The sequence below is a fragment of the Oreochromis niloticus genome, linkage group LG13, assembly GCF_001858045.2.
Source record: "Oreochromis niloticus isolate F11D_XX linkage group LG13, O_niloticus_UMD_NMBU, whole genome shotgun sequence".
NCBI classification, from domain to species: Eukaryota; Metazoa; Chordata; class Actinopteri; order Cichliformes; family Cichlidae; genus Oreochromis; species Oreochromis niloticus.
Genome location: NC_031978.2, coordinates 9407058 through 9433292, shown reverse-complemented (window position 1 = coordinate 9433292; position 26235 = coordinate 9407058). Strand labels below are relative to the sequence as shown.

At 39.1% G+C, this 26235-nt stretch overlaps 1 protein-coding gene and 1 long non-coding RNA gene across 3 annotated transcripts; both read right to left on the bottom strand.

Annotated features, from left to right (window-relative positions):
* Positions 1–15364: 15364 nt before the first annotated feature.
* LOC100707148 (uncharacterized) lies at positions 15365–19391 on the bottom strand. 2 transcript variants are annotated; one of them, XM_005473639.4, is made up of 7 exons: positions 19295–19391; positions 18877–19145; positions 18262–18453; positions 17495–17664; positions 17179–17328; positions 16120–16292; positions 15365–16036 (listed from the first exon to the last, which is right to left on the bottom strand). In XM_005473639.4, exons 2-7 carry the CDS (start codon positions 19060–19062, stop codon positions 15621–15623), a joined length of 1287 nt encoding a protein of 428 aa, XP_005473696.1. In that variant the 5' UTR covers positions 19063–19145; positions 19295–19391; the 3' UTR covers positions 15365–15620. The 2 variants fall into 2 exon arrangements, with proteins under 2 accessions (XP_005473696.1, XP_025753558.1); XM_025897773.1 differs by having other exon boundaries at positions 18877–19177; positions 19295–19377.
* Positions 19392–20342: 951 nt separating this feature from the next.
* On the bottom strand, positions 20343–22747 carry LOC112842025 (uncharacterized). The gene is made up of 3 exons (XR_003213585.1): positions 21785–22747; positions 20945–20981; positions 20343–20850 (listed from the first exon to the last, which is right to left on the bottom strand). It is a non-coding gene; the product is annotated as an uncharacterized LOC112842025 (long non-coding RNA).
* Positions 22748–26235: the final 3488 nt, after the last annotated feature.

The following is a 26235-nucleotide window of genomic DNA, read 5'->3' as shown; positions in this document are numbered from 1 at the left end:
AATGAATATATTTCTAATGAGGTTTGACCAACCCAATTCACTTTTGCTTCTTGGAAGCAAAGCACAAAGAGCTGAAGGTTGGCTTGTGACTTTTGCAACAATGTAAAGCCTTGAGGCGACTGTTGCTTGGCACTTTATAAATAAAATTCAACCAGATTTCATTCAATTGAATCATGACATCCCCCTCTGGTAAGCGACATCCCACTATTAAGCTTCAATCTGAGCTTTTCTGCCATTACCACTGATGTGAAACCGGACGTGAGGATCTGACTGAGAAACAAAGGGATACTGTATACTTAAAGGCTAAATCACAAGTCTGATTAACAGTCCTTTTGAATGGGTACAATAATTTTAAAAATGGCTATCATTTTATATTCAGTAAACTAGCTTCTGTGGCCATAAACCCATCAGAGAAGTGTTTTGAGGTCACAGAGTGAGAGATCTAAAGGTTCATATAGACAACAAAAGGCTTTCCCACTGCTGTTAGTAAGAATGCAGGCTTAATATTACAAACCTTTTAACACTAATTAGTCATTGCAAATATTGACATCACAAATTTCACTTGCCTTTCCAAATCACTACCTTAACTTGTGTTTACCACATAACATACAGTTACTATATTACGTGCAACCTTGTTACTGTCACTGTGCTGATACACCCATGCTGACACTGTTTGCTGCTGCAGCTCAGATTCAGTCCCAGTCTTGTCACATGCAAGATTCGGCAAAATGTTTTCTAACTAGGATAAATTGATTTTCATAGTATTGAATTGGTATTTGAATTGGTATGACTTGATTGGTATTTTCTGAGAGCTCCCTCATAAATCTGTGTAACCATTTGCTGTAAAAGATTATTTTCTTCTTCTGAATGCCTTCTGGGTTTATTTGAACTAAAAGCAGCTAAACAAATTGCTGGTCAGCATGTTACACTTGCCTAAAGCGCTCACTCTAAATGAGGAAAAACGCCTTCCAGGTAAAGTAGGGGGTTCTGATTGGAAACTGAGTAAAAAGAAAAAACAGCAGGGCTTTTAGAGAAATAAACAGAATGTAAATATAGAGACAGTTACACAATGGTCAGTAGAAAGCCTTTATAAGAGCTGATTGATAGATGGATTGTGTTTAGGTTTCTCCTCTTCCTTAGCTGCCACCATGATGGATCATGCCCATTCCCTGCCTGCAGGCATGATGGATTATTCCAATTCCAATTAAATCCTCTTCCTGTTTGTTACATTTAATTTTATTGTATTTTATATTAGCTGTGGCTGATATTTTATTTATTTTAATCCTGTCCTGTCTGGCACCTTTTGCAAACAGAATTGTGATCTGAAGCACTGTGGTGTCAAACATATTTTGCTTTTGCAAGAACAGCTATATAGACTCTCTATAGGCTCCTCTTGTTCATGTGAATCTTTATTATTTATTATTAACTTTATTAACAAGTAATGACTAGAATGTAATTTTTTTTAAAAGGGGGGCGGGGTGTCGCTAGGCAGTACAGCCAGCAAAGCCACGTGACTGGCCTTCAACCTCCATGGTGATCCACAACACCCTACTCAAAACCTACATGTGTGAGTGATGTGTTGTTTGAGAGAGTGGAGTGGAGTGAGGGCCGGGAAATGTTAGACCAGGAGGTAGAGGACTACACACAGAAGGAGAGCTAGCAAACGACTCGCTCAGTAGGCACCCCCATTCCCCGCACCTCGCCACAGGGTGGGAAGAAGTCAGCCTAGGGCCTACAATGACAATACCCCGGAACACCACTGAGTTTGGGGCAGCACCCACCACCTCCACCCCAAAAAAGGGAGACAGGAGTGTGCAGATGGGTCCAAAGACTTGAGGTTCATCTGCACACTGCCTCACAACACCACTCAGTTACAACAGATACGCACAGTAAAAGGACAAGACAAACTGGTCTGGGTCTGAGACAAGCTGCACCCAGCAATGGTTGCTTCCTCATCCCACCCAGTTGGCCTGCAGGCACCCACAAGCCCTGCAGGTGCAGACTGGATATCCTAATGTGGGTCGGCCCACCCTACAAGGCAAGGGTGCAGACCACTCCCACATAACAATGGACCCACCCTGAGACCAGGTGAACCCTGGTGTGGCTATTTAAAGTGCAAGAGACTAGGTAAGAGACAAGAGACTAGGTAAGAGACAAGAGACTAGGTAAATTCTTTTTTATTTTTGTTGTTTGAAGGTTGTGAGTGAGTCAGCAAAACAGACTGTGTTGCAGCATGTTTCATGCCGTTACTTACGTAAAGGTGTTTGCCTTGGCTGTTCATTATTTGCCCTCTGCTGTGTCTGTCTGAAATCTCATTAGCCTGTCACATTTGATTTCTAGACAGGTTCTTGTCTGGGCAGCCCACTGCTTGAAGGTTAACATGCTGGGAACTTAATGTGAATTTATGCATATGTATGTGTGTGCATGGTTGATCCTGAATGCTGAATAAAACCTAAAACTGTCAGAAAGTCAAAGTTGGCTGTCAAACTATATGCAACAACTTAGTGAGAGACAAAAGGGCAAGCCTTGATTTTCTGTTTAAAAAAAAAAAATCATTTCTTTTAGCTCTCTGTCAGTCAGTGCTCGTTCAAAGCCTGTGTTCTGAACAAGTTGCTTTACAAAACAATCAAGTACTTTAAAGATAGTTTGTTGTATGCTGTACTTTACCTTTAAGATATAGATAAAAAGTGCACATCTTGAAACATTGCAGGTATTTACTTTAACGGGCTAATAAAATAGCAAGTTAGCCATGGAACAGTGATTAATGTGCTTGGGTTTGCAATAGTGACCACTACTTGAATAATTCCCTAATGGGTATGACTTGCCATTTTATCCATGTGATTCTGGTGTTTGTCACAAAAGAGATCTACTAAAAAAACATTGAAACAAAATTAGAAACATAATTTAGAATCTTGCCCTGTTATTTTGCTTTATTTTTCACTGGTGTGTGTGTGTGTTTGTGTACACGTTTATAAATATTTGTGAGGACCAAAAATTCGACTCTTACTATAAGCAGTCCTGTCTGGGGCCCAAACTCCAGGCCCCACAAGTTTGAAGGCATTCTGAGACTCAAAATGTGGTTTTAGTGTCAGGGTTACAGTTAGTATATGGTTAGGTTTAGGCTAAAGGTTAGGATTAGGCATTCATTTTTGATGGTTACACTTAGGGTAAGCGGCCTGGGAAAGCATTACGTCAATTAGATGTCCTCACTAAGATATAAACGGAAAGTGTGCATGTGCGTGTGTCCAGTGAAATAATAACTTTTTAGTCTGAACATGTAGTTTGTAAATAGACTATATGGACAACAGTACTGGGACGTTTACACATTACACCTACAGCAGCTCCTCAGCCATGGAAGCTCATGCCACGAAGCTCCAGGTGCACAATTTCTGTGCTGATGTTAATGTCAGAGGAGGTTTAGAACTTTGGGGTTATTGAGTCAGTCAGAGTGTTTGTGACTTTTACACAATATGCACCTTATCACTTTGAAATAACACAAATGGCTCACATAAAGAAAAAAAAACTCATTTGTTATGTAAATCCAAATAAAGAAGATTCTTATTTTCTTGGAAGTTACTTTAACACAGTTGGGCAGACCATGTAAAGTTAAAAAAAAAAAAGTTAAAAAATAATCGACTGTTCAGTAAATCCAAAAAAAGGAGGCTTTAAAACAGACGATGGTGAGATTTAATTGTCTTTCTTTTCTCTAATGATTAATTTCAGAGTATCTTAAAATACATTCTATTATAAGGTTTCAACAGTCTAACTGGTAACTTGTGTTTGGTGCCCTTGCTTTAAGTTGAAACACCTCTGCCCTGCTTCAGTTAAAGATTGGATATTCTGAGAATATGTTGTTCTATCTAAAGTTACAGAAGATACTTGACATCAGTTTTATCCTTACCGTGTATTCAGTGAGGTCCCCTTTGTGTTAAGTCCTTCTTAATATAAAGGTGCTGATGGAAAGTGCCTTTTTATATGAGTTTATTTTTGTAAGTATCTTTGTCTAAATGTTTTCCCGGGATCATGCCACTCTTGTACAACATTTTCTCAAGAGGGCTGTAAGTGAAGAAGTGCCTGGCCTATAGAGACACTTTATATTTCAATATGTCAATTTATTTTTGAATGTCTAGACAGTCATTTTATCTCCACATACACTCATTCCCTTCATATACTTATTTATTCTCTTACATTTGCTTCTGTCTCAGAGGATGACAGCTTAGTCAGCACTGGAATAACAATAGCAGTTAGGCTTGTGTGCAGATTTCCTAATAGAAATGTACTGTCAAACAGCCAGCAGAGACTTGTTCACAATGTAATTTAAATGTATTCTTATGGTATATTTTATTGGTGGGCAAATAGAAATGTGGAATTGTAAATATATTTGAACATTTAGCAAAAATTATTCAATACAAGGACAAGATGCTGACATTTTTGTTGCTGTTGTTTGAAGATTAAGAAATTAATCTTATCAGACCACCTTTTCCTCAACATGTGACATGGGGCTGAATTTGTGAAGCTATGTAATTCCTTGCCAAGAAATGGCAAGTGGAGATTTTTCATCAAAATGTATGAATATATAATTTTATAGAAAATCAAATTTTACTTAATAAAAGGAAAGGGAAACCTAAAACACTGACATGGATCCTTCCAGGATCATGTGCGTCTGAATTGCACATGCAAAATTAAAATGTTGTTTTTGTGAAGTAAAATTATGTATATACCAGACAAGACTTCAGGTGCAGGCTGTGCAAAGATGCCCCTGAGACAAACCAGCGCATAACAGTGTGCAAGATGCTAGCAGGCAGAGCATAAATGAAACTTCCTAATACAGATGGACAAATGTTATTGCACTCTGCCAGTGCAATTGTTAATTGCCCGAGATTAAAGGATATATACTTTTTTTTTTTTAAACTTACATGTTATGAGGGTTTTTTTAATAAAAATACACATTGGCTATTGTACCTAACACATCCATGTCTCTCTCTCAGCAAATCTACAGGTGGTCCAGAATTCAACATCAAGGACTTCTGACATAGTGGTTTGTTTCTATATTAAACTAATCTCAAGCTATTTTTTTTAAATAATGAAATTTTAAAGCAGTCGTTGAAAGTTTTAATTTTAGAAAAGCCATTGGCAAATTTCCGACTTAATTTTTCTCTTGACATATCTCTGTGTTGATCTTTTCCCTTTAAATAGTTTCCCTTACACTCTCCAACCGTGTTGCCCCGCATACAGGAGATCAACTGGTATTTGTGTCGTAGAAATGTCAGGCCTGTGGGAAAAGAAGAAGGGGGGGGGGGCGACATCACGTAAGGTCTGTGTAGACTCATCACACATGAACACTTGCTTGCGTGCACACACACACACACACACATAGAATAATTAGTAGATGCCTTCCACGCCATCACTAGGCTCCAACACTGCAAATTTTGCCCACTTACCTCTGCAAATAATGGCTTGATTGAAAGGCTTAAAGTAGTCGCATTAAGCCCACGTGTGTATGTGTGTGAGCACCTTACCGTATTGTCGCAGGTGTTTCACACACGTGGAACAGATTGAAATTAAATGTCAGGGAAATACCAGAGCATGAACTTTTCAACCAGATTTGTGTGTGTGTGTGCGTGCATGTGTGTGTGTGTGTATACATGCACTTTTCTTTACAGTGGCAATGTCTTTGTTCTTGCATGTGTTCCTTAAATATTCCACTGTTACTTCAGTATTTATTGCATGGACGTGTATGTGACTAGACCTTTTCTAGCTTACATGTTTATACAGTTATGAGGGGTTTTTTTAGTCTAAATAGTTATTAGTTATTTCCAATAAGTAAATAACTAATTATTATAATAAACTGTGTTGATCGTATTCATTTTCACTGGCTTTTTTTGAAACAATGAAGGGCTAGAGAAAAAAAGATATTTTTGTAAAGTGTTTCTTTTGTTATTTTAGCTGTTTAAAAAACAAACAAACAAACAAAAACCTATTCATGCTACAATTAATTAATATAGGCCATAGGCCAAGAGTCCAGACTCATAAAACCACTCAGGCGGATTGGACTCAAATGCCAGACTCCAAACTAGAAGTCAAACAAGCTTATTTACAAGAACACAAGGATAGCAACATTTCAAGCAAAGGGTCTCCATTAGAGAAGCCTAGATAAACAGGCAAATCTAGTTTCTTCTCTCCTCAGAATTTCTCTCACCAAACACAAATTCCAGCTCTCTGGTTTCCAAAAAAAATCTGTGCAGAAGAATATGTGATACATATATGCAAAAGCAGACCAACACAACGTGCAAGGAAGTCTAAATGCTTAGTTCAACAATCCAGCAATGCCTCAAGCCAAACCACCACTTTATGTAGTTGCAGCAGATGAGCTGATCAGGAACAAGTGGGCTCACTACTTCCAGCTGTGTGAAGCCAAAGGGCAGGAACTCAAAATGAGTACTGCCTCTGAAACACAAGGCCGTGGTTAACTCACGCACAAACAAATCGAGACAGAGGAGAGAGAGAGCAAACAGGAAGAAAGAGTGAAAGAAAATGGTGAGAATTTTTTTTAAAACCTTTTCAGTGCAATTTGAACTTCATTCTTTCTGATGCCTTTAAGGCAGTGTCTCCGTTTTTTCTCCAACTAATCAATCTATCTTTCCCTCCTTCACGTCTGTGTGTGTGAACTCTGACCTTGATCCTGGAGTGGCCACTGAAGGGCCCAGGCCACACATGTTTTCACTTCACACTGGCACTATTTAACCCCAAATCTTCTCTCTCTCTCTGGTACACCCACCTAAAGTCCATGTTCTGACCATTGAAGGAGTCTCCGCATTCATTTCTTGTTGCTGAAACTTGTTGAATTCCTTTATTAAAACTCTGTTAACCTGTCATTGCGCTCTCTCACCAAGTCCTTCTCATGGGACTGTAACATGCACACTCCAGATTTCATCCAGCTGGTTCTCTCTTCTTTAACATTATAAATAAACACACACATTGTTTTCACTGTGTTTTACAGGTGATGCCATTTACCTCAATCATGAGCCGTACCAAGGCCTCTGAACACGTTTTTGTTTACTCATTATTCTGGTCCATACTAAGTCTAGCTTCTTCAGACTTCTGCTTCAAATGTCTCCGCCTACTATTCATGGTTCACTCGGATAATGATATCTCTACTTCCTGTGGAGTGTTCTTCATTTGGCTGGATGTTGTAAAAGGGGATTGCTTTGATCCTGCAATCCTCCACCTCTGTTGTCTTTCAGCTCTTTTTATGTTGCTGAGCTTGACTGTGTTTTCTTTTTTCCAGAGATTGCACCAAAACGGAGGATTTAGCCACTCGTATAGTTTCCACTAGGTCTCTGTTGGATTTACTTTATTTTTGGATGGCCTTTTTTATTTGTAATAAAATCACCCTTGACAGCATAACGTGGTTTCACAACATCATCGCTCAGATTTTAGGAGATTACTGTGGCTTTGGCACCGTGAGGAACCAATTGTAAAATCTCAGAGAATTCGAAACATCAGTGACCACACCAACAGTCACAGCTGACCATAATGGACCTTTAATGAATAAATTGTTCACTGAGATTCATTATCTGTGTCAAGCAAGTTCCAACTCAGTGAAAGTTAATTTTCCCCTCATGAAATGAATTGAATCCGATGGCTGCCTTGAAGGTAGGAAATCAATCTGGGAGCCTATATGGCTCTGCAATAATGTAAAGTGTATTCAATTTAGAATTAATGGGCTAAAACATGCACAACCACTAGAGTGCTGCTTTTAAACTTAAGTCTTATTCAACTCTTGAAAATGCACTAATCAATATTTTTTTCTAATGAAGATGGATAAAATAACTATGTCGTGTAAAAGAGTCACCAAACTCTACAGCTGTATGCTACTCTGTGGCTTTTGGTTAATACATGTCTGTATTCAAAGGGCGACCGTGGCTCAGGGGATTGGGAAGCTCATCTGTAACCGGAAGGTTGCCGGTTCAATCCCTCTGCTCTCTCTGTCCTGGTCGTTGTGTCCTTGGACACAAGACACTTTACCCTACCGCCTACTGGTGTTGGCCAGAGGGCCCGATGGTGCGATATGACAGCCTCGCTTCTGTCAGCCTGCCCCAGGGCAACTGTGGCTACAACTGTAGCTTGCCTCCACCAGTGTGTGAATGTAAGAGCGAATGAATAGTGGAATTGTAAAGCGCTTTGGGTGCCTAGAAAAGCGCTATATAAATGCAATTTATATATTCAGTTGAAGTGTGAAAATATGCGCAAAAAGAAATTGTTGATTCATAGAGAAGTACTTTTTAAGCAAGAATAGATACTGTTACATTTATGTTTTATCCTTTACTGCATCCACTTTTGTACTGTAGAATCGTTTTACTAACAGACACAAACAGGGCGAAGCCCCCTTCTCTGAGGAATTGGGGGGATGGTCTTCCTGCACTAGTGACGGCACGATAAGGTACAGAAACTTCAGGCTCACTCTACTAACCAGAAAACAACGCTATAAATCACGATGCTAGCGAGAGCCCCCCACCCACCACCACCACCACACACACACACACACACACACACACACACAAAGGATTGTTGCCATGGTGAATTGGGAAGAGACATCACCTATTACAGGGAGACGTCCAAAAGATGTAGAAGATGAAACGTGAGCCGGACATGAGCTGCTCCCCCAACTTTCCGACCAATCATGTTAACATTCTGTTTTTATACAATAAAATACACAATAAAAATGTTTACTGCTAGGGTGAGGCATGCTTTAGTCCCTTTCCATTAGTATCTACTCAGATCAACTTGGCACAGTTTGACACGTTTTTCAGGGTTTTCCATTAGGTCATAGTACCTGGTACCAGGTACTTTTTTCAGCAAAGGTTCCAAGTGATCCAAGCAGGTACTAAAATGTGACGTGGTCAGACTGCATGCCAACAATTGGCTGGTCAGTAGCGTCACTTGATAAGTCATGAGAGGATATCATTTACGAAAATCAAAACTGCCTATTTTGAAACTCAGCAGCGAGGGAAATGGCTACAAAAAAACAACGCAGTGTTCCCTGGGAGTGAAGAAAAGCCACAAACTGGGCAGCAGGTATATCTTCACCTTGACCTCCATCTTTGTTGTAGTGTTTGTGTTGCATAGTGATTACGTCACAGGACGTGACATAATTAATGCTATGACAACAACCACACACATTCGGAGGTGCTAACTTGTAATGGAAATGTTGATCTGAGTCAACAGATCAAGTCAAGTCGTGGCGAGTCGCTCCGAGTAGGTACTAATGGAAAAGGGGCCTTTGTCTCTTTTCTGAAAATTTCTGAAAATCTCTCTCCGCTTTATCCCCCTTTATTGTTTATGACTATGTTAACCATGCCTCTGTTTCCAGGGGCAGGATCCTTTTGGGATTTCTGCTCTTCGTCCCAGCACACCTAGTGTTAATGAACACACCTGTGATTCATTATCTGATTCCACTGCCTCTACTTAAATGGAGAGAAGCCCTTCATCCAGTGCCTGATCGTCAATCATCACCTTTAATGTCCATCTGTGCAGGAAATCCTGCTATGTTTGTCTTGTGTCTTGTGAGAGCTGTTCTGTTTGTTGGGTTGCTATTTTGCGGATCTGAGCCTGTGCAAAATTAAGAGCATTTTACGTCAAGATATTGTTGCATATTTCCTGCTTGTAGATAAACTATTGAACTTTTATTCTAAAGGACCCACATTTGAGTCCACCTGTGCTAATCCCCTTGACCAAATGATATGTTTTCTCCGTTGTGATGCTCTACTTTGCCACCTTCAGTTGCTGTTTGTTTTTTCTGCCTTCAGTTTTGTATTTAATAACTGAAAGCATATTTTGGCTTACTCCTGACTCTAACTCCTCAACAGATGTTTGTGTAACCCCTTGAATTAAAGCTGAAAGCCTCCACATAAATTACATGTTGAATGTATGAATTAAAATCCACTGTGGTAATTTGTAGAAGCAAAGTTACACAAATTGTGTCTCTGCTCAAGAAATGACGGCCCTAACTGCATATTCCTTCCCTCAGTTTGTTACACCACCTTGAACCACGTCTTTGATTCTTTGATCCTCTCTCCTCGATTTCTCCTTCCATTCCTTTCTACCTTCTAGCTCTCTTTTTCTTGGCCATCTTGCTCGTCTTTCACCCTTTGGCTTGGCAGAAGTTGATCACCAAGTCCTCTTTTCTTTGATTTGCAGACACCCACACATGAACACGCACATACAAAGCATGATCTAACACATCCACTGACACAAATACACACAGAGTACACTTAGACACACAAACGTGCACACTCGACAGCAGGTTACCCTGTGTCAGTGACTGTTCTCTGCTAAGAGGCTGTGGGCGATGTGATGATGTCGAGTTACTGTGGCGATTATCTGTTGCCTGGGCAACGCTTTCACAACAACCAAATGTAGCGTACAAGCACGGACACACGCTAACACACACCTCTACTCAGGACTGGAGAGGGGAGACGGGAAAAGCAACATAGTCTCACTTACACAGACACACATGGAAGTCCAGACATAGGTGCTCTCAAATACACCTGTATTTACTCCCACATAATCGGAGCCTGCAAAGTGGAGTTAACTTACTTTAACAGAGAATGGAGGCGCCTATGTTTTTCCATATAGATTCCACCAAGTTTAGATAGGTAGAATTCAATTCAATTCAATTCAATTTTATTTATATAGCGCCAAATCACAACAAAAGTCGCCTCAAGGCGCTTTATATTGTACAGTAGATAGCACAATAATAAATACAGAGAAAAAGAGAGGCAAAAGACAAAGGCAACAACATAGCGAGCAAGATAAGATTCAGAGCTGTTTATTATGTACATGTTGTAGGTCTATAGATATCGATACATTAGTATAAATGTGTGTAATTACGCTATATCTGCTGGAAGTATGCATGAATACCACTCTCGAGGTGAACAGGTTCAGTCTCTCATCAGCAAAATTAAGCGAAACAATTAAATAAATATAAAACTCCTGTTCTCTGAAACTGCAAAATATGGTTTTGGCATTGGATTCACCCACTCAGAGCCTTTCTAGTTGATTATAATGTCAGACATTCTTATTAGGGTTGAGTAGTTCAGGAGGGGTGGGTGGTCTGGGAATGGTGTGCAATGTAAATGTTAGGATTGATACTGATCCTTTGTGTGTGTCTGTGTGTGTGTTTTATTTTGTATTTTTATTTTTTACAAAGATAAGGTAACTGTGTAAAATAGGACTGTAAGTCCCAGTAAACATGACCATAATATTTTGTATAATCAAGACAACCCTAACAGCACTATCCACACATTTTCCCCTATTTGTCTAGATCCAATAATACAAGTGCATCATTACTGGCCAAGCACGTGAATTATTACACTCTTTCCAAGTTCAGTTGGAGGACACCGGCGGGCATGTAATGAAATGTACAATTTCCTGCCTATAATTACTGAATTGGAAAATATAACACTTGTGTATGCAAAATTGCTCGGCCCTCTCTTTTTCCTGTGAATACCAAGATCTATGTGATGTAATATCTCCAGCTTAGCCTGTGTGCATCTGTTCCAGGATCTCTTCTTGCTCTGAAATGTACCAAATAAGCCTGAACAACCTCAATTAGCTTCTTCTCTTGTAGAGGAGCACCAGTTTTACCCTGACTGACCTCTTTACTTTATCTCAAAGAGTGAGCCCAAGATTCCTTCAGAGAACGCTCATTTCCACTGCTTGAATCTCTGATCTTTTTCTTTTAATCACTACTACATCTTGTGGCACATACATGAATGTAGAACACAAATTGACCAGTAAATAGACAGCTTCACTTCTCACCGCACACCAGACCAGCCCGTCTTCTGCTCCATTCTTCCCACCTGAAGGCAAAACCTGAAGGTACTTGAACCTCTTCACTTCAGGCAGAGACTGATCTCTAGCCTGGTGTAGGCAGTAAACTCTTTTAAGATTGAGAACCACAGCTTCAGACTTTGATGTGCTAATTCTCATCCCAGCCACTTCACAATCAGCTCCCTGAGCATGCGCTTGAAGTCTTCGTTCGTCAAAAACAACAGGACTACTCCTTCTAACAGACAGTAAAGATGAGATCTGAAAAGTGTAACAAATGATAAAGGTCAGTTCATTGAGAGACGTTTACAAAAGAGCAATATTTAAAGCTTGAAATGAGAACTGGTTACATTATTATCCTGAAAAACAACAATAGGTCGAGTTTAGATTGTATGCAATTACCAGATTGTTGTTCCTAGAAAAATAGCTAGCTCTTGATGATGACGATGATGGTAATAATGCTTGTTTTGTAGCCATTCTGTTTCTTTTCTGAATCGATGAATCAACGACACCCTCGTCCCCTGAGATATGCCCTATTTTCTGATGTTTTTATGAATACCTGGTTATAATAGCTGCATTTTACCTTGCCAATAAATGGGCCTGAACAGAGATGAACAGCTGGAAAAGACAGTGCGCCTCAAGAATAAAAACGGAGATTGACAGAGTCAGGAAAATTGATTTTTTTTAAAAATGGACAGTTAAGAGCAGAGTTAGAAAGTATGGAAGGACTTAAACAAAGAAAAACAGAGTATAAAAACACAGTGTAAACAATAAACAGTGCATGAGAAAAATTAAAGTTGAACAAAGATGCTATGTGAATAATTTCACTTTTAGATGTGCTAATACTCTATAGTGTGTATGAATACCCATTTGTGCTTACAAAGCCAGTCAGATTTGCATTAATTTGAATAATAAAGTCACACTAATTTGATAGCCACTGAAAAAAGGGGGGAAGAAGAGTAGAGGAGAATAAAACAGCGAGAGAACTAAAACTAATAAGACAGCATTAGCAGAGAAGATTCAAGTAAGTGGAACTGCGAAGTGTGACTCATCTACAGTTAGCAGAACCTAAAGCTCAGACACACACAAACCCATTAAACACTTGTGCTACAATCTGTCATCACTATCATCTCTTATTATCTATGCAGCTCACACGTTTTATGTAAACACACAACTATAATCACTCTCACATTTTTAAGTCCAGCACCCGTTATTTTGCCCGGATACATTTTCCTTCAATTCAGTTATACAGAGATGCATGCTCACACACTCACGCCAACACACCCACACATAGAAATCCTTACACTCTCCCTCCTGTCTTGACATTCACGCAGTGCTGCAGCTATACACCAGATAAGGGCTCCTTCCTGCAGTCTGTTCGCCCACCTACTGCATCGCGCACGCCACAGTACGGAGACAGAAAGCATCTTTTCAATCTTTCTAAGTGAGACACACTTGAGGGAGAGTGCCATCTCTCCTGTGAATGTCCCCTTTTAGCGCATGGACTTCCTGTCACATACACAGACAAAACTGTCTTGTGCAGGTGGTGGACTGGTCATTATGCTTCTGACCTTTCGAGACAGACTTAAAAGAAAGAAAGCCATGTAATTTCAGCACACTTTTCTGCAAGCCAAAGGTCCAAAGTACAAAAGAAAAAAGAAAAGAAAATGCCAGTCTTTTGAAAAGATTGGCTGAAACACTTTAATTAATCAATGGAAAATACATGAACATATATATATATATGATATATATTTTATTACAAAGCAGAATTTATGCTAACTGTACCACAGAAATATATGTTTCCTTGGCTATAATGTTGTTAATTCATAAATCATTTCTATTCATTTCTTATCCAGGCCAGAGTTGGATACTGTACATTTACATTGTAAGCCATCACAATTCACACTGTGCCAATGTTGAAGACATAAGACAAAGGTGTTGTCAACATGCTAAAGGGGGCACATTTACACCACATACTGTCAATGCACTGTGACCTTTCCACCATAGGACGTGTGTGAAATGTCACTTTTATACCTGATTGCAAGAAAACTAGAAAACTATACAAGATGCAACCTAAAGTTGCTTCTCTTTTTGCTGATTAGATGCCATATTTGAAATTCAGATTTAAAAATGATACATTTTTTTCCGTGTGTCCAATTCAGGGGAGGTGGAGCCTATTACAAGTGTCATAGGGCAAAAGTTCAGGTCCACCTTTCACAGGTCACCAGTTACAGGAGCTAACAAAGGGAGACATACAACCATTTACACTCAAATCTACATCTATGGCCAAATTTGAATCACTAACAGAAGAAATACTGAAATGTATTAACTTTATTTTGTATAGTATTTTTTTCTCTCTTATTTTCTTTGCTAAACATACCTGTATATTGTTTACATGATCGAAATAAAATAACAAACAAACAAACTAATTAACCCAAGTCCATGAATGTCTGTTTGGTCTATGAGAATAAACAGAAGAGCCCCAGCCAGCCAGTGGATTCAAAACCAGCACCTGTTGTGAGGGAACATTGCTAACCTCTGCAACATGGTTATACTTTTTTTAAAATTTGGGGATTTTAATGTCTTACCTTGTTAACATTTTTATCATTTCCATTTTAATGTCTGTTAGTAGTACTTTTAATGATAGTGTTTGGTCCATTGTTTTGGTCTCTGGGTTTTATTCTCACTTTTCCACTTCTTTCATTTTTTATTATTATTTTTAGTTTGAGGTTTTGATTCCTGTTTTTATCCAGTTACTATGGTAGCGATCTGGAGTATTAGTTCTTGTGCTCTTGATTTTTTTTTAACCTCTTTTCCAGAATTAAATGTCTTTTCTGCTATCCTGTCTCTTGCTTCATTTTTCAGTTGTTCTATGCTGAGATTAAGTTTTATGTTAGTATTTCAGTTCTGGTCCAGATATCGTTTGTATCATTTTAGATCCCTGCTCCCATTCCTGTGTGTTTCTTCTTTTGATTTTTGGTTTTGTTGGTGTTTTCTATCTCATCTGGATTTCAGATCGGCTAAAATAAATACTTGCTTGTAGAATTCTTCCTGTACTTTTCTCAGAAATTTGTTATGGATAACAGTTAGTGCCCTTTTGGTGTATTCAATTCTGAAATTAAAACTTTGACAATGTAGTAATCATGGGGTGTTTTTTCCTTTGTATAGTGTAACTGTCCTACTGGGAATGTACCTTAATAGGTTACCAAATGAAATAAAGTATGAGTGTAAAAAAAAGTATCAAAAAGAAATCAAGCAAAACTTTTTGCAATCAATTATTTATTATTGTTCACAGACAAAAGGTGACCCATTAAAGAGGGTATCAACACAAAGAAAATCCAATTCAACAACAAACAAAAAAATTCAAAGCTCATATTCAGTCAAGGCTGCTGAACTATTTTTTTAGCTATCTAAATAAATTAAAATAACTTAAGAAAAATACATAATGGGTTATTTTATGATGCCATGATCGCAGAGTTTTGATTATCAACATTATTGGACTGAAATCTTCTCAAGGATCTCAATTCAGATCTTTGTGTTGGTACATTTCCAAGTGTACTTCTAGGTACCATCCTTCTACTGGCTGAAATTTGCCTGATGGCTCCTCTGCTTCAACTACAGAAACAGAACGATGAGCATTGAGGTTGAGCTGTGTTCAGTGGTCAGTTGTTTTTGTAGTGCACTTAATGTAGTCTCGCTTGTTGGCATGAGAGCATTAAAGTACTCAGAAAGGCAAGTTTAGGAACAGAAGCATGTATACTTCTAAAAGTCATATGGCTGTTGTACTTTCATGGATTTGTAGCACTGTGCTGACTGGAATTAAGGCTTTGCTCTGGCTGTGATTCTACAATACTGAGTTTCAAACTTTCCTCTCCCTGTCTTCCTCTCCTTTCCATCATCACTTTTTCCACTATTTGTACTTCATCTGTTCCTTCAGCCTGGGCTTTAAGATGCACTCCTTCACTTTTTTTGATTCCATTAGCCACCCCTGCCTTGCTTTTACATCCCAGTTCAGTTGTTAGCACTCTCAGTCTCTCACTAGCCTTGTTAAAGTAGTTTTCCAGCTCTGCCACAGGACCCTTAGTAGAGAACAGGTGATCCAAGTATGCCTGAGTGTACTGATCCGAGGTGATCATATCCAGGTTAATTGAGGAGGGCACTGTTGTAGAGGATGTATCAAGCCCAGAGACTCTCCTTCTTTTCCCTGTTAATTTAAGACAATTCAGTTAATGCAAATCCACTGAGACTGACAAAAGTAATTTCACTACTTACTTAGGCAAAATCTACCTGTCTCAGTCTCTATAGTGGACAGAGGGATGGTCACACTCTTTCCTGTCTCTCTGTCGGTCACAGTGAGTCCAGTCATGGTGCCTTCCTCTGGCACCTCACTGCAGGGGTCAGATGCTGCAGGAAGACTCCCTCGACATTTTACAACACACACTGTTTTAGACTTATAACGCCTGGAATGAGGAAAGTGGAGAGTGATGGGTTTGCAGGAAGAATTGGGATGGAAGAAGAAAGGACAGAAAATGTCAATCAAGTGAAGCATTTATCTCTGAGTGAACACCATTGCTCCAAAGTTGTTTCATAACATATACTTTATAAAATCTTAATCATTAACTTATACAAACATCAGTTTATTTCCACAGCATTGCGAGGATGTTACAATTTGGCTTTCGTAGTTTACCCCTTTTCACTTATCTTATGTAAGGGTTTCAAGCATTGCCTCTCTGGTTTCAGATTTTTTTCTACTGTAAGCAGAAAGTCTAAATGTAAGCAGAAAGTTTAGAGCTACATTTTCTGACAGCTTGATTAGCGTTTTTGTGTTTCTGCTGTCATATTTAGAGCAAGCTAGAGAGGGTGTCTCATAGCAGATAAGCAGGCACTCAGCGGCTCTAGTATCCACTGTCAGGGTGCTTATTAGGGTTCTGCTACCACTGAAGTGTGGTGTGTTTGCTGTGTAACAATGCCTCAAATACTTTGTGACAGGCCTGTACACAGAACTTGCCCACCTATTCGGCCATAGTGTCAATGACTCGTGTAAATTGATGTTGTCGTTGTTTTCCTTTTTTAATCATCATTCCAAATATGCAAGTGTTGAAGTGATTGTTTCACAGCAAGGAGGAAAAGAAGAGAAATTTCTGAAAATGCTTTCAGCCTAGTCGAGATGTTTAGTCGAGACAGTCATCAGATGCAATTTCTGAACTATGCTGTGCCCAAAAGTGATGTTTTGGAGCATCTAAAAAGGACACAAAATCATCACATACAGCAGTATTGGCTGGAAAGTTGTTGTTGTTAAAGCAGTAAATTCTCCTCCCTGTCTGATTGGAGCATTTAGTGTTTTACCTGTAAGCAGGCAGGATCTGTGTGAGATCTTCTTTGTATTGTTGCAGTGCTGCCCTTGCAGACAGGGGCTCAGCCTTGCCCTCAAGGCGAGCCAGGTGAACCAACATTTGGGTGTGAAAGGATGCTCCGCTGGCCCAGTGTCTCAAAGACCTGAAGGAACCACAAAAACACTAATTGTGAGTCCTACTTCATTTGACTGGATAGTTCTTTGTAGTGTATTTCTTTGTTTTAGTCTATTCTATGTAGTTAGTTATTTAACCTGTCCAGTATTTTTTTACTCTATAATATCATCCTCTGCTCTACTGTATTCTCTCACCTGGAGTCACAATCTCCCCCTAGCAGACACGTCTTCAGCTGGGTGAGGGTGAGGCTGAGCTGGGCCTCAAGTCTGACAGCATCCTGGATCAGCCTGCTTTTATCATTCAAGCTGATCCTACAGCGCTTCAGGTATTCCTCCATCACCTCCTGAAGCTCCCAGACTCTCTGCTGCAGGAAGAAATTCAAAGATGTATACCTCAGTATTTTAGAAGCAATTCATTTGGGGTTGACAGTTATCCAAAAAATTCCAATGTCTTTTCATGACATCCTGCAGCTTTTTAAAGTTATTCTTATCACCCTTAACATACAGTATTTGTAGGAGCATGCACACAGCTGGCTGAAATGTACTGTTATAAACCAAACTAAGAAACCCAGCTGAACAGGTAACGGTTAATACATTAAACATTCCCAGTAGATTAACAGTCTTTATTCTACATTTGGATTTAGTTACATGGTGAATTGTCACAATATTTTTTGTAATATATAGCTATGAACATCCAGTACCTTAATGATGCATTTATTCTTGGTCAAGAAAGGTCAGTTTAAGTATGCAAAAACTGTTGCATGGGTCCGTTTTACAGAGTAATGGGATACGTGCAAACCAACATAACTTCAGTTCAGAAACTGCTCCAAGAGCCAAGGTATGAATAATACTGATAAACACAGTGGGAATACACAGAAAAAGGATATCATCATATATTGTTTGTATTGTTTTGCTTTTTATTTTCTATTATACCTCCTTCACTAGTTCCTTTAAGGCTTTACCTGGCATGACGATGATCCTGCTGACTTCCCTTTAACACCCGACTGTTTTGCTGACGTATATGCCATATCCATAACCATAGAAACCACTAATCCCACCAAGCCCGCCAAGCGTGGCTCATCTGAGAAAGTTGACAATCGACTAATCAGGTCCCTCAGGTAGGTGGGCGCTTTGTTCCCAATGTCGTTCTGCAACTGGGTGAAAAGAACATAAACTTTTATAGCCTGCTGAGTGGTAACAGAAATCCAGCACACTGTTTTATATTATCTGCGTCAATAAAATTAACAGCTGTGAACAGCACCTTCTCATCATGATATTGGTCTGTGTAGGCTATTTTATTCATTTGTAAATTCTTTACAGTCCCAGTAGGACTCGTTTTAAGTGTCATTTTAATCGCAGGTATCAAGGCAACAGCATCGTCCTGCTCCTCTTGCTAATATTCATCTGGGCCTTATGACTGAGTGGCTTTAAAGGTGATCAGTGAGCACTTTCACACTTAACACACAACACTGTGTTTTATTTTCTCTCTCTCCGTGCTATCTCAGTTTTTTGCTTCTATGAACAGCATCACAACTTTCCAAAGCTTACTGTCGCACTTTCTTTTAAAGCTATTTAACCTGCTGCAGTTGTTCCTGGAGGCGGTCCTGGGAGACAGAGCTGTCATCATGACTGGCTAGAAGGAGCGGGTGGACGACTCCCAGGTCAGGTACTGCACCACCTTCCAGCATGGCATCGTAGAGGAGAGAACCAATAGCATCCTTCACTTGAGAAATTTCTTCTTCTGTTGAGAACAGCTGTCCCATGGTGTGTTTTTGTCTCTTTCTTTCTTTTGTTTTAGTGTATTTACATCAACAAACCAGAAAATATCCCTATTTTATGACAGCATCTGTGGAAGAAAAAAGAAAGGAGGAAAACAAACTATTCTAAAATTAGGGGGTTTACCACACCTTGAGAATAGCTGTACAGTCTACAAAATTCACGACACAAACAATAGATCTATTTGATTCATGAGCTGTCACAGGATTCGCAAATTACCTCCAAATATCACCGTAATGTTTCGGTCACATCTGAGCTCTCTGTTACTGCAGTGACTTGTGTTTTGGGCAGCCGACTATTCTACTTCCTCTATGGTGCAGTCGACTGTCACCAAGACAACACAGCTGCACAATATTGCTCAGCAGTAAACCTAGAGCTCCCCCTGGCGGCAGACACCTGCAAGTGCAAGCTCTATACATCTTCAGTAGCAGTGAGTGCTCTCAATACGAGGTTTTTGTTTCCTGTCAGCATTTATTAATGTATGTATATGGAGAACCAAGGCCTCTGAGATTACATTACTTTTTTAAATGATATTTTAAATTTCAAGCATCATAGTGAAGTTATATGAAGGACCTCCTGAAATAAGCCGGAGGACTTTGGGAATGAAAGTAATAGCTACTCTTTGTGGCAGTGTTAAACATTAAAAAAATAGGCCAAGGTCTTTCATCTTTTTTTATTTAGCTAAATGGAACAGTGGCCTTGGTAGTGGTATGATGCTGACTTTTTTTTTTTAACTTGATGAAATATGGGGCAAGGGGATTTGGGATTTTATGTAGTGTGAGCAATATTCTTTGTTAACTGGGACAAGGGCTTGTACGCTGTCAGGTCAGAGTTTTGTGTATACAGCTAAATCAAATGCCCCACATGGTATTGCAGACCTTAGATCAGGTCAGTGTCTACATGTTGATCATTTAGACAACTCACAGTTAGTGTGTTAGGTTGCGTTGTGTTATTTTGGACAAGCAGCATATGCCATTTTGCATACTGTCTTTAAATGGAGTGGCAAGCAGACACACCTGACAGCCTCTATTGAGCTTTGTAATTCAGCGTCACAAAATAGCAGATGGTGGAGAGAATTAAAGGTCAAAGTTTTTTTTTTAAAGTTAAAAAGAAACAGTAGAAGATACTGGTGCTTATGAAAATGTGGTGTAATTAGCAATAAAAATAAAGTTCACAGAGCACTTCACACATTTTTTTTATTGACAATGTCATAAATTCAAATGTTTATTGTTGAGGTCATTGCTGAGTGTTGGCCAGTGTTTGGTGATTGGTGATTTTTGTGTTGCAATATTATCTGTATAACAGATAATTAAATATGTTTTAAATATATTTTTATGTTTTGCTTCAGTCTCACCAGCCCTAATCAGCCTCGTTTAAAGCTGCAGATGGCAGTTGTTTTTAACAGAAATTCTCTGATGAACTCACTGTACACTACCTGCCCAGCGCAACACAGAAAACAGACCAAATTAGTAAATGGGTGGTGAACATTTGGCAGTTGGGGAAAAAAAGGATTCCCCCAGGAACTGATGGAGAACATTGCCTTTACACACAGACAGCACAATAAACCACACATGCAGAAAAAAAAAATCATTTTTCAGCATCCACATGTCTGCTGTCCATCGTTGCGCTCTTCCCCATCTCTCCTTCTAGCTGACAGTTTGTTGCAGTGTTTGCTAGCTGAGCTTTGCCGCTGTCAGAGTGCGTCTCCATCTTACTCTCTCTCCCTCACGGATGCTTGGCACACTTGCAGTCCTCTGAGAGCAGTAATTATTTATCTGCACCATAAGCAGACACACATCAGCACTTAAAAAAGGCAAGAATGCACACATACATGACACATATAAGTAATGAAATTTTCATGGTCTCTACCTTTTTTACACTCTCCTCTTAAAGATCAGACTTCCTCCTGGGAGAGAGGTTAAAAAGAAAGAAAGCAGAGAGAATAAAAAGAGCGTGTGGAGAGAGAAAAAACGGAGAAAATAAAAGATAAAGCAAAGGTGGTGCTTATAAAAGACAGGAGTTGGAGGAGCATGACAGATGGACTCCACCTACCTTAATTAAACACACACACAACCATGCCTGAATAGTCTGGCCTTTTAAATGACAGCTCTCTTGAAATTGCGCTGAATATTAATCATCACATGCTGAATGTGTAATTTTAGGAGATAATGCCACTTGAAACTCAAATTTAGTTTTTAATTAGAAAACTGATCATTCAATCTGTGACATTTAAGTCTGAGCAAGTGTGATTATAAGTCTCTTAATATTATTATGTGTGTGTGAAGAACAGGTGTAGATTAGAAAATGTGCCTAAGCGAAGCTTCTGTATGTCTTTTCCTATGTCATTGTGTCAGAAATCCACTCGTGTGGGAGTGGATTTGTGGTTTAGAGCACGGCCTTTTATGGTGCATAATTGATCATTGTGTGACTGTGCTTCATGCTGTGTCATTAGCATCCACATAATGGCTGACATTTATACAATATGCACTAACTTTTTTGGAAAACTTGTATTTTGTTTTTCCAAACTTTCAGCCACAATCGTTAGACTTTACCCAGCAGATGAAATTGCACTTTTCATATGGAGTCCGTTTCTGTTCATTCAAGTCAGCTGATTAATTCTCTTTGGTTCCATATGATGGTAGTGACCAGCTATGTTGCAATGTTGCGTGGTTTGCTACCATGGTGCTAAGAAAAATACAGGAGGCTGACCTGGAGGGGGCAGAATTGAAGATTGGATTACTAGGGACAAGGTGGGACAAGAAGGCAGATGATTGGCTGTGGCGACCTCTAAAAGGAGTAGCTGAAAGAAGAAGAAGCCTTGTGAGAAGAGTACAAAAAAAAATGTGTGAAGGGGGAAACGCTGGCGCTCGGTCTTTCATTATTTATTAAGTTAAATGAAACATAAAATATGTTTAGTGCACTGCAGATGACAGTATGTATCACCATAGTGATGCTCTGATCATATTTCTGTCTCTGGAAATGTAACACTGTAATTCTGTGCTTATTTGCAATTGTAGCTGCACTTTTTATTATTCTACTCCTATAATGTATTGTGTTCAAGAATCCATTAATAAGGCCGGCATTATAGAGCTGTAATAAAAAGCTTTCATTTTGTATGGCACATCTAAGCACATGGGATTCATGCATGCATCATTTTCCCATTTCTTTCTCCCATTTAAGAGTTTCACTCCCTTTCTCCTCCCATCTGCCATTTTCTGCCCCTTTTTCTTCCTTCATCCGCCTCCCTCCTTCTTCCTCACTCTTTCCTTCCTCTAATCATTTATGGAGTGTGGAGGAGAATAAAAACAAGTTTAATGTACAGTAATACATCATGCTTTGACTGGCGTAGCAGGCTGCATCCATATTGTAAAGCTGTTATAGTCACTTAGCAGCCGCGAGGCTAATTATTGCAAATGACAGCTGTTGAAAAGAGTATTAATGTCTCCTTTCTACATGGCTACATCCCCTAGTTTGGGCTGATTAAAGTAGGCACATGCTAAACTTTAAAGAGAAGGAGTGCAGTAAAGAAAAAGGGGAGAGGGTGTCTTGATAAACCCAGTAAATCCATCTTGAACTTTAAGTGAAGGTGTCATTGAGCAAAGGTGCTCTAATCTCCATCGTGCAGTCCACAAAAGTTTCGATCTAAAGCACTTTGATGTGCTTTAGATCTGAACAGGCCTCTTGAATATGGTAACAACTTCTCCTACAATGTGTTCACTATTTATGGCAATAAAAAAAGGTGCAGAAAGATTATTAAGAAAAAATACATTAAGAAAAAGATACAATTTTGTTTAATATGCATACAAGAAAAAAACTGTAGGCAAATCACACTTAATTAATTCATCTAGAATAAACATTGCCGCCTTAAGTAATATTACATCAATCAAAAGTTATTCCCTTAGTCACTGTTGTTATACAAACACATTTACTCACCATAATTTGACACTTTGTCGTGACCATGCATCACGCTGTGATAGGTTACACCAGCTTGCCAACATTTGAGGGTTTTATAGCACAAGTCAGCAGGCACAGTACTGTTCATCCAATAAAGTAAAGGGATTAAATATGTTGGGGTCATTAAAATGTCACAGGAAAAAAAGGAAGATTAAAAAGAAAGAATGTCGCAAGGCACGCAGAGAAACACAGATAAGAAAGGGATTTAGAGTAAGTGTCGAAACATTTGGAAAGAGGCTCCCTCTGTATCTCCTAGATAAGAAAAATAGAGACAATTGAATGGAACCACTTACTTCTGCTGCAGGATTTTATTAGTTTTCCTCTCAACTCTCAGTGGACACCTGCTCACAGCCGCCTCCAGGTAATGTACTGTGGCAGAGGTGCGTGTAAGTAATGTGAATGTGGAAGAAATGTAAAATTGAAAGTGTGTGGACAAAGTGTATGGAAGTGTATGGTAAGTGTACGGCTCAAAATACTGACTATGCATTTTGAGTCCATCTAAAGGCACTCATGCGGCGTTCATGCCTGCTCTGTAGGCAGTTCCTGTCAGAAGGAGGGGGCACAGCGAGGGCGCTGGGAGGCGGAAGGTGGTGCCTCAGTGCCTCTCTCCTTCTGAGATTGTAAAAAAAAAAAGTGTTTGGTTTGTGCAGGCGGTCAGGTCTGTCTCTAGACAGTCCAGGCTGCGCCCCAGACTGAAGTCCTGAAGTTAAGTCCTGAAGTTAAGAGCCTGCTAGAGATCAAACCAAAGATGAAGAACTGGCTGTTTCGGCTTTTTTTTTACCTAATTGGCCTCAACTTCATGTCCTAAAAATCATATTTGCATACATCTCAGTTGTCTTCGAACATTTTAACCCCACTCGGTCGCGACAGATGGCCACCCCTTCCTGAGCCTGGTTCTGTCGAAGGTTTCCTCCTTATTAAAAGGGAGTTTTTCCTTCCCACTGTCGCCAAGTGCTTGCTCATAGGGGATTTGGGGGCTTTTTTAAAACCAATCGCTGATGGGTTCACTGGCATCAAATTTAGGACTCGGCAAATATGTAAGTGGATGTTTCGTCATCAAGTGAGGAATCATCCATTTAAATCATATTTGCGAGTCATATTTAGTTGTATATAAATTTGATTTCTGGGACACTAAGGCCAATCACAGACTAATTTGGACAATTAGGACAAAATAAATTTAAAAAATTGGAAATTGTTTTATATAGGTTTCAAATAACATACCATTTGATTTCAGCATATTTTTCTTCCATTTGCAGTGCTCGTAGTGTTATATTCTTATGATTCTGTTCATTTTATTAGTATATTCTTCTGCCTTGCTTCACATCAGAGAATTGGCCATGCATCAGCCTATCTATATACAAAAGGAAAACTACAAAAATAAAAATTTAGATAACTTTCAGATTAGTAAAGCTATCAATGGATCCACTGTGCTCATAGTAAAAAGACATTATTTCATATTATGTTCAAGTCAGTTGTTATCCAATTTTAAAACTATAAAATATAATAATGTCTATTTTTAGTTTACTTTGTTAATAAAGAATTTTGGGGGGATTTTCAGAAACACTAACGTTGTACATAGCAAAATATGAAGCAATCCTCTAACTCCCATTTACATACAGACCTTTGGCCAACTTTACAAACCATTTTGCATTTTTTCTAGCTGAGGCTTTCAAAATAGATAACTGGTGATTGTCACAGTGTAATGTGGGCAGCTGCCTGCCTAATATAACTTAACATCTTCACAATATTTTACACAAAATGAGCAAATGTATCTTTGTTTCCTCAGCTAAGACAGCTGGGCTGCTGTAGCTGGTACATATGTTGAGAGTGACATCTGATTTAAAAACAGGGAGCAAAAGACACTGAGTAGCATATCCGTCATCATAGAAACAACCAGGCACGTGCAGAGGGGGGGCGGAAGGGGCTTGAGCACCCGCCCCTTTCCTGATGGGTGCCCAAAGTGCCCCCTTTTTTTTAAAATTTTTAATTTTTTTTTTTTAAATGTGTGTGTGCGTGTGGAGTCCTGTCTGTGCCCCTCAACAATAATATTTAACTATTAATCACATTTTTGCTAAATAAAAGGATCTGGCTTGCATCAGTCACATGATCACCATTAACCAATGATCGCCCTTGATGGCAGAACGCGCTGGTTACGAGCCGGGAACGAGCTCACAAAGTGCACGCGCATTTTTTGCGGTCCGGAGCTGTAGGAGAAACACAAATTAACTCAGAGACAGACTGATGCGACAAAACCAGTAAGTAGGTGTACAGCGCACACTGTAGTCTAAAGCACACAGGAGTGTTAGCTTATCATCTACACGTTGGTAAGCTGTCTTGTGGCAACTGACGAACTGAAACAAATGAGCGTGCTGTGTGTGCAACAGCGCGACAAACTTTACCTGTCCTTTTATTAACTGCACAAGTAGTGCTGGTCATAGCTGCTGGCTCACTGGGTAAGGCTGTCATGGGTCTGTAGCTCTGTCCACCGTTTTAGGGAACATATTTAGTTTTAAAGTAAGTTACAGGGCTTTTCCTGCCTTTCTGGAGGGCTTATATTTCACTTAAAACGATCTAATATGCATGTCCACATAATAATGGATTATTATAATTATAATATTTAAAAAAAACACGCTGTATTTTAAAGAACATACATTAAGAAACAGATTATATTAGATTTATATTTTAAATAAGACAAAATGCTGATTTTACAGCAGCAAAATTATTGTATCTCTACAGTTTAAAAATGTAATAAGCTTTCTGCCTGCACAGAGTGGATAGTGAAACAAATGGAATCATCATAAATACATTATTATAAATTTATTACTTTTTTTCCCTCATTGCTTTATTATTGTAGCTCTAGTAATAAATAATAAGGAAAGGATTCTGGATCAGCACCATGATGGAAACTTGTGCCCACAGTATATACAGTATTCTGAAGAAGGTCTAAAATGTCACTGTGTGTGCATGCATGTGTGTGTTTTATGTATATGGATTTTTGAATTATTACTCATAATATAACATTGTCCAGACATGGCTGGTAAGGACATGAGGAGGAAACAGTAGGAGCTGTGTGAGGCTACTAAAGGCAGTGGATCCCTCAGCAGCTGGATTACAAAGAGCACAGGTAACATTAACACATGTACCAGTTGTTGGAGAGGTATTCCAGTATAAAAATAATAATAAGCACAACTGAAATGTTTTGCTTC

Bases quoted from the DNA above. Each gene is read 5' to 3' on its own strand.
- LOC100707148 (XM_005473639.4), bottom strand. From the start codon at position 19,062: ATGGGACAGCTGTTCTCAACAGAAGAAGAAATTTCTCAAGTGAAGGAT. The intron at 18,454-18,876 runs GTTAAATAGCTT...CTTTTCACCCAG, and splicing joins TCCAGGAACAACTGCAGCAG to TTGCAGAACGACATTGGGAA. The intron at 16,293-17,178 runs GTAAAACACTAA...TCCTCATTCCAG, and splicing joins CAGATCCTGCCTGCTTACAG to GCGTTATAAGTCTAAAACAG.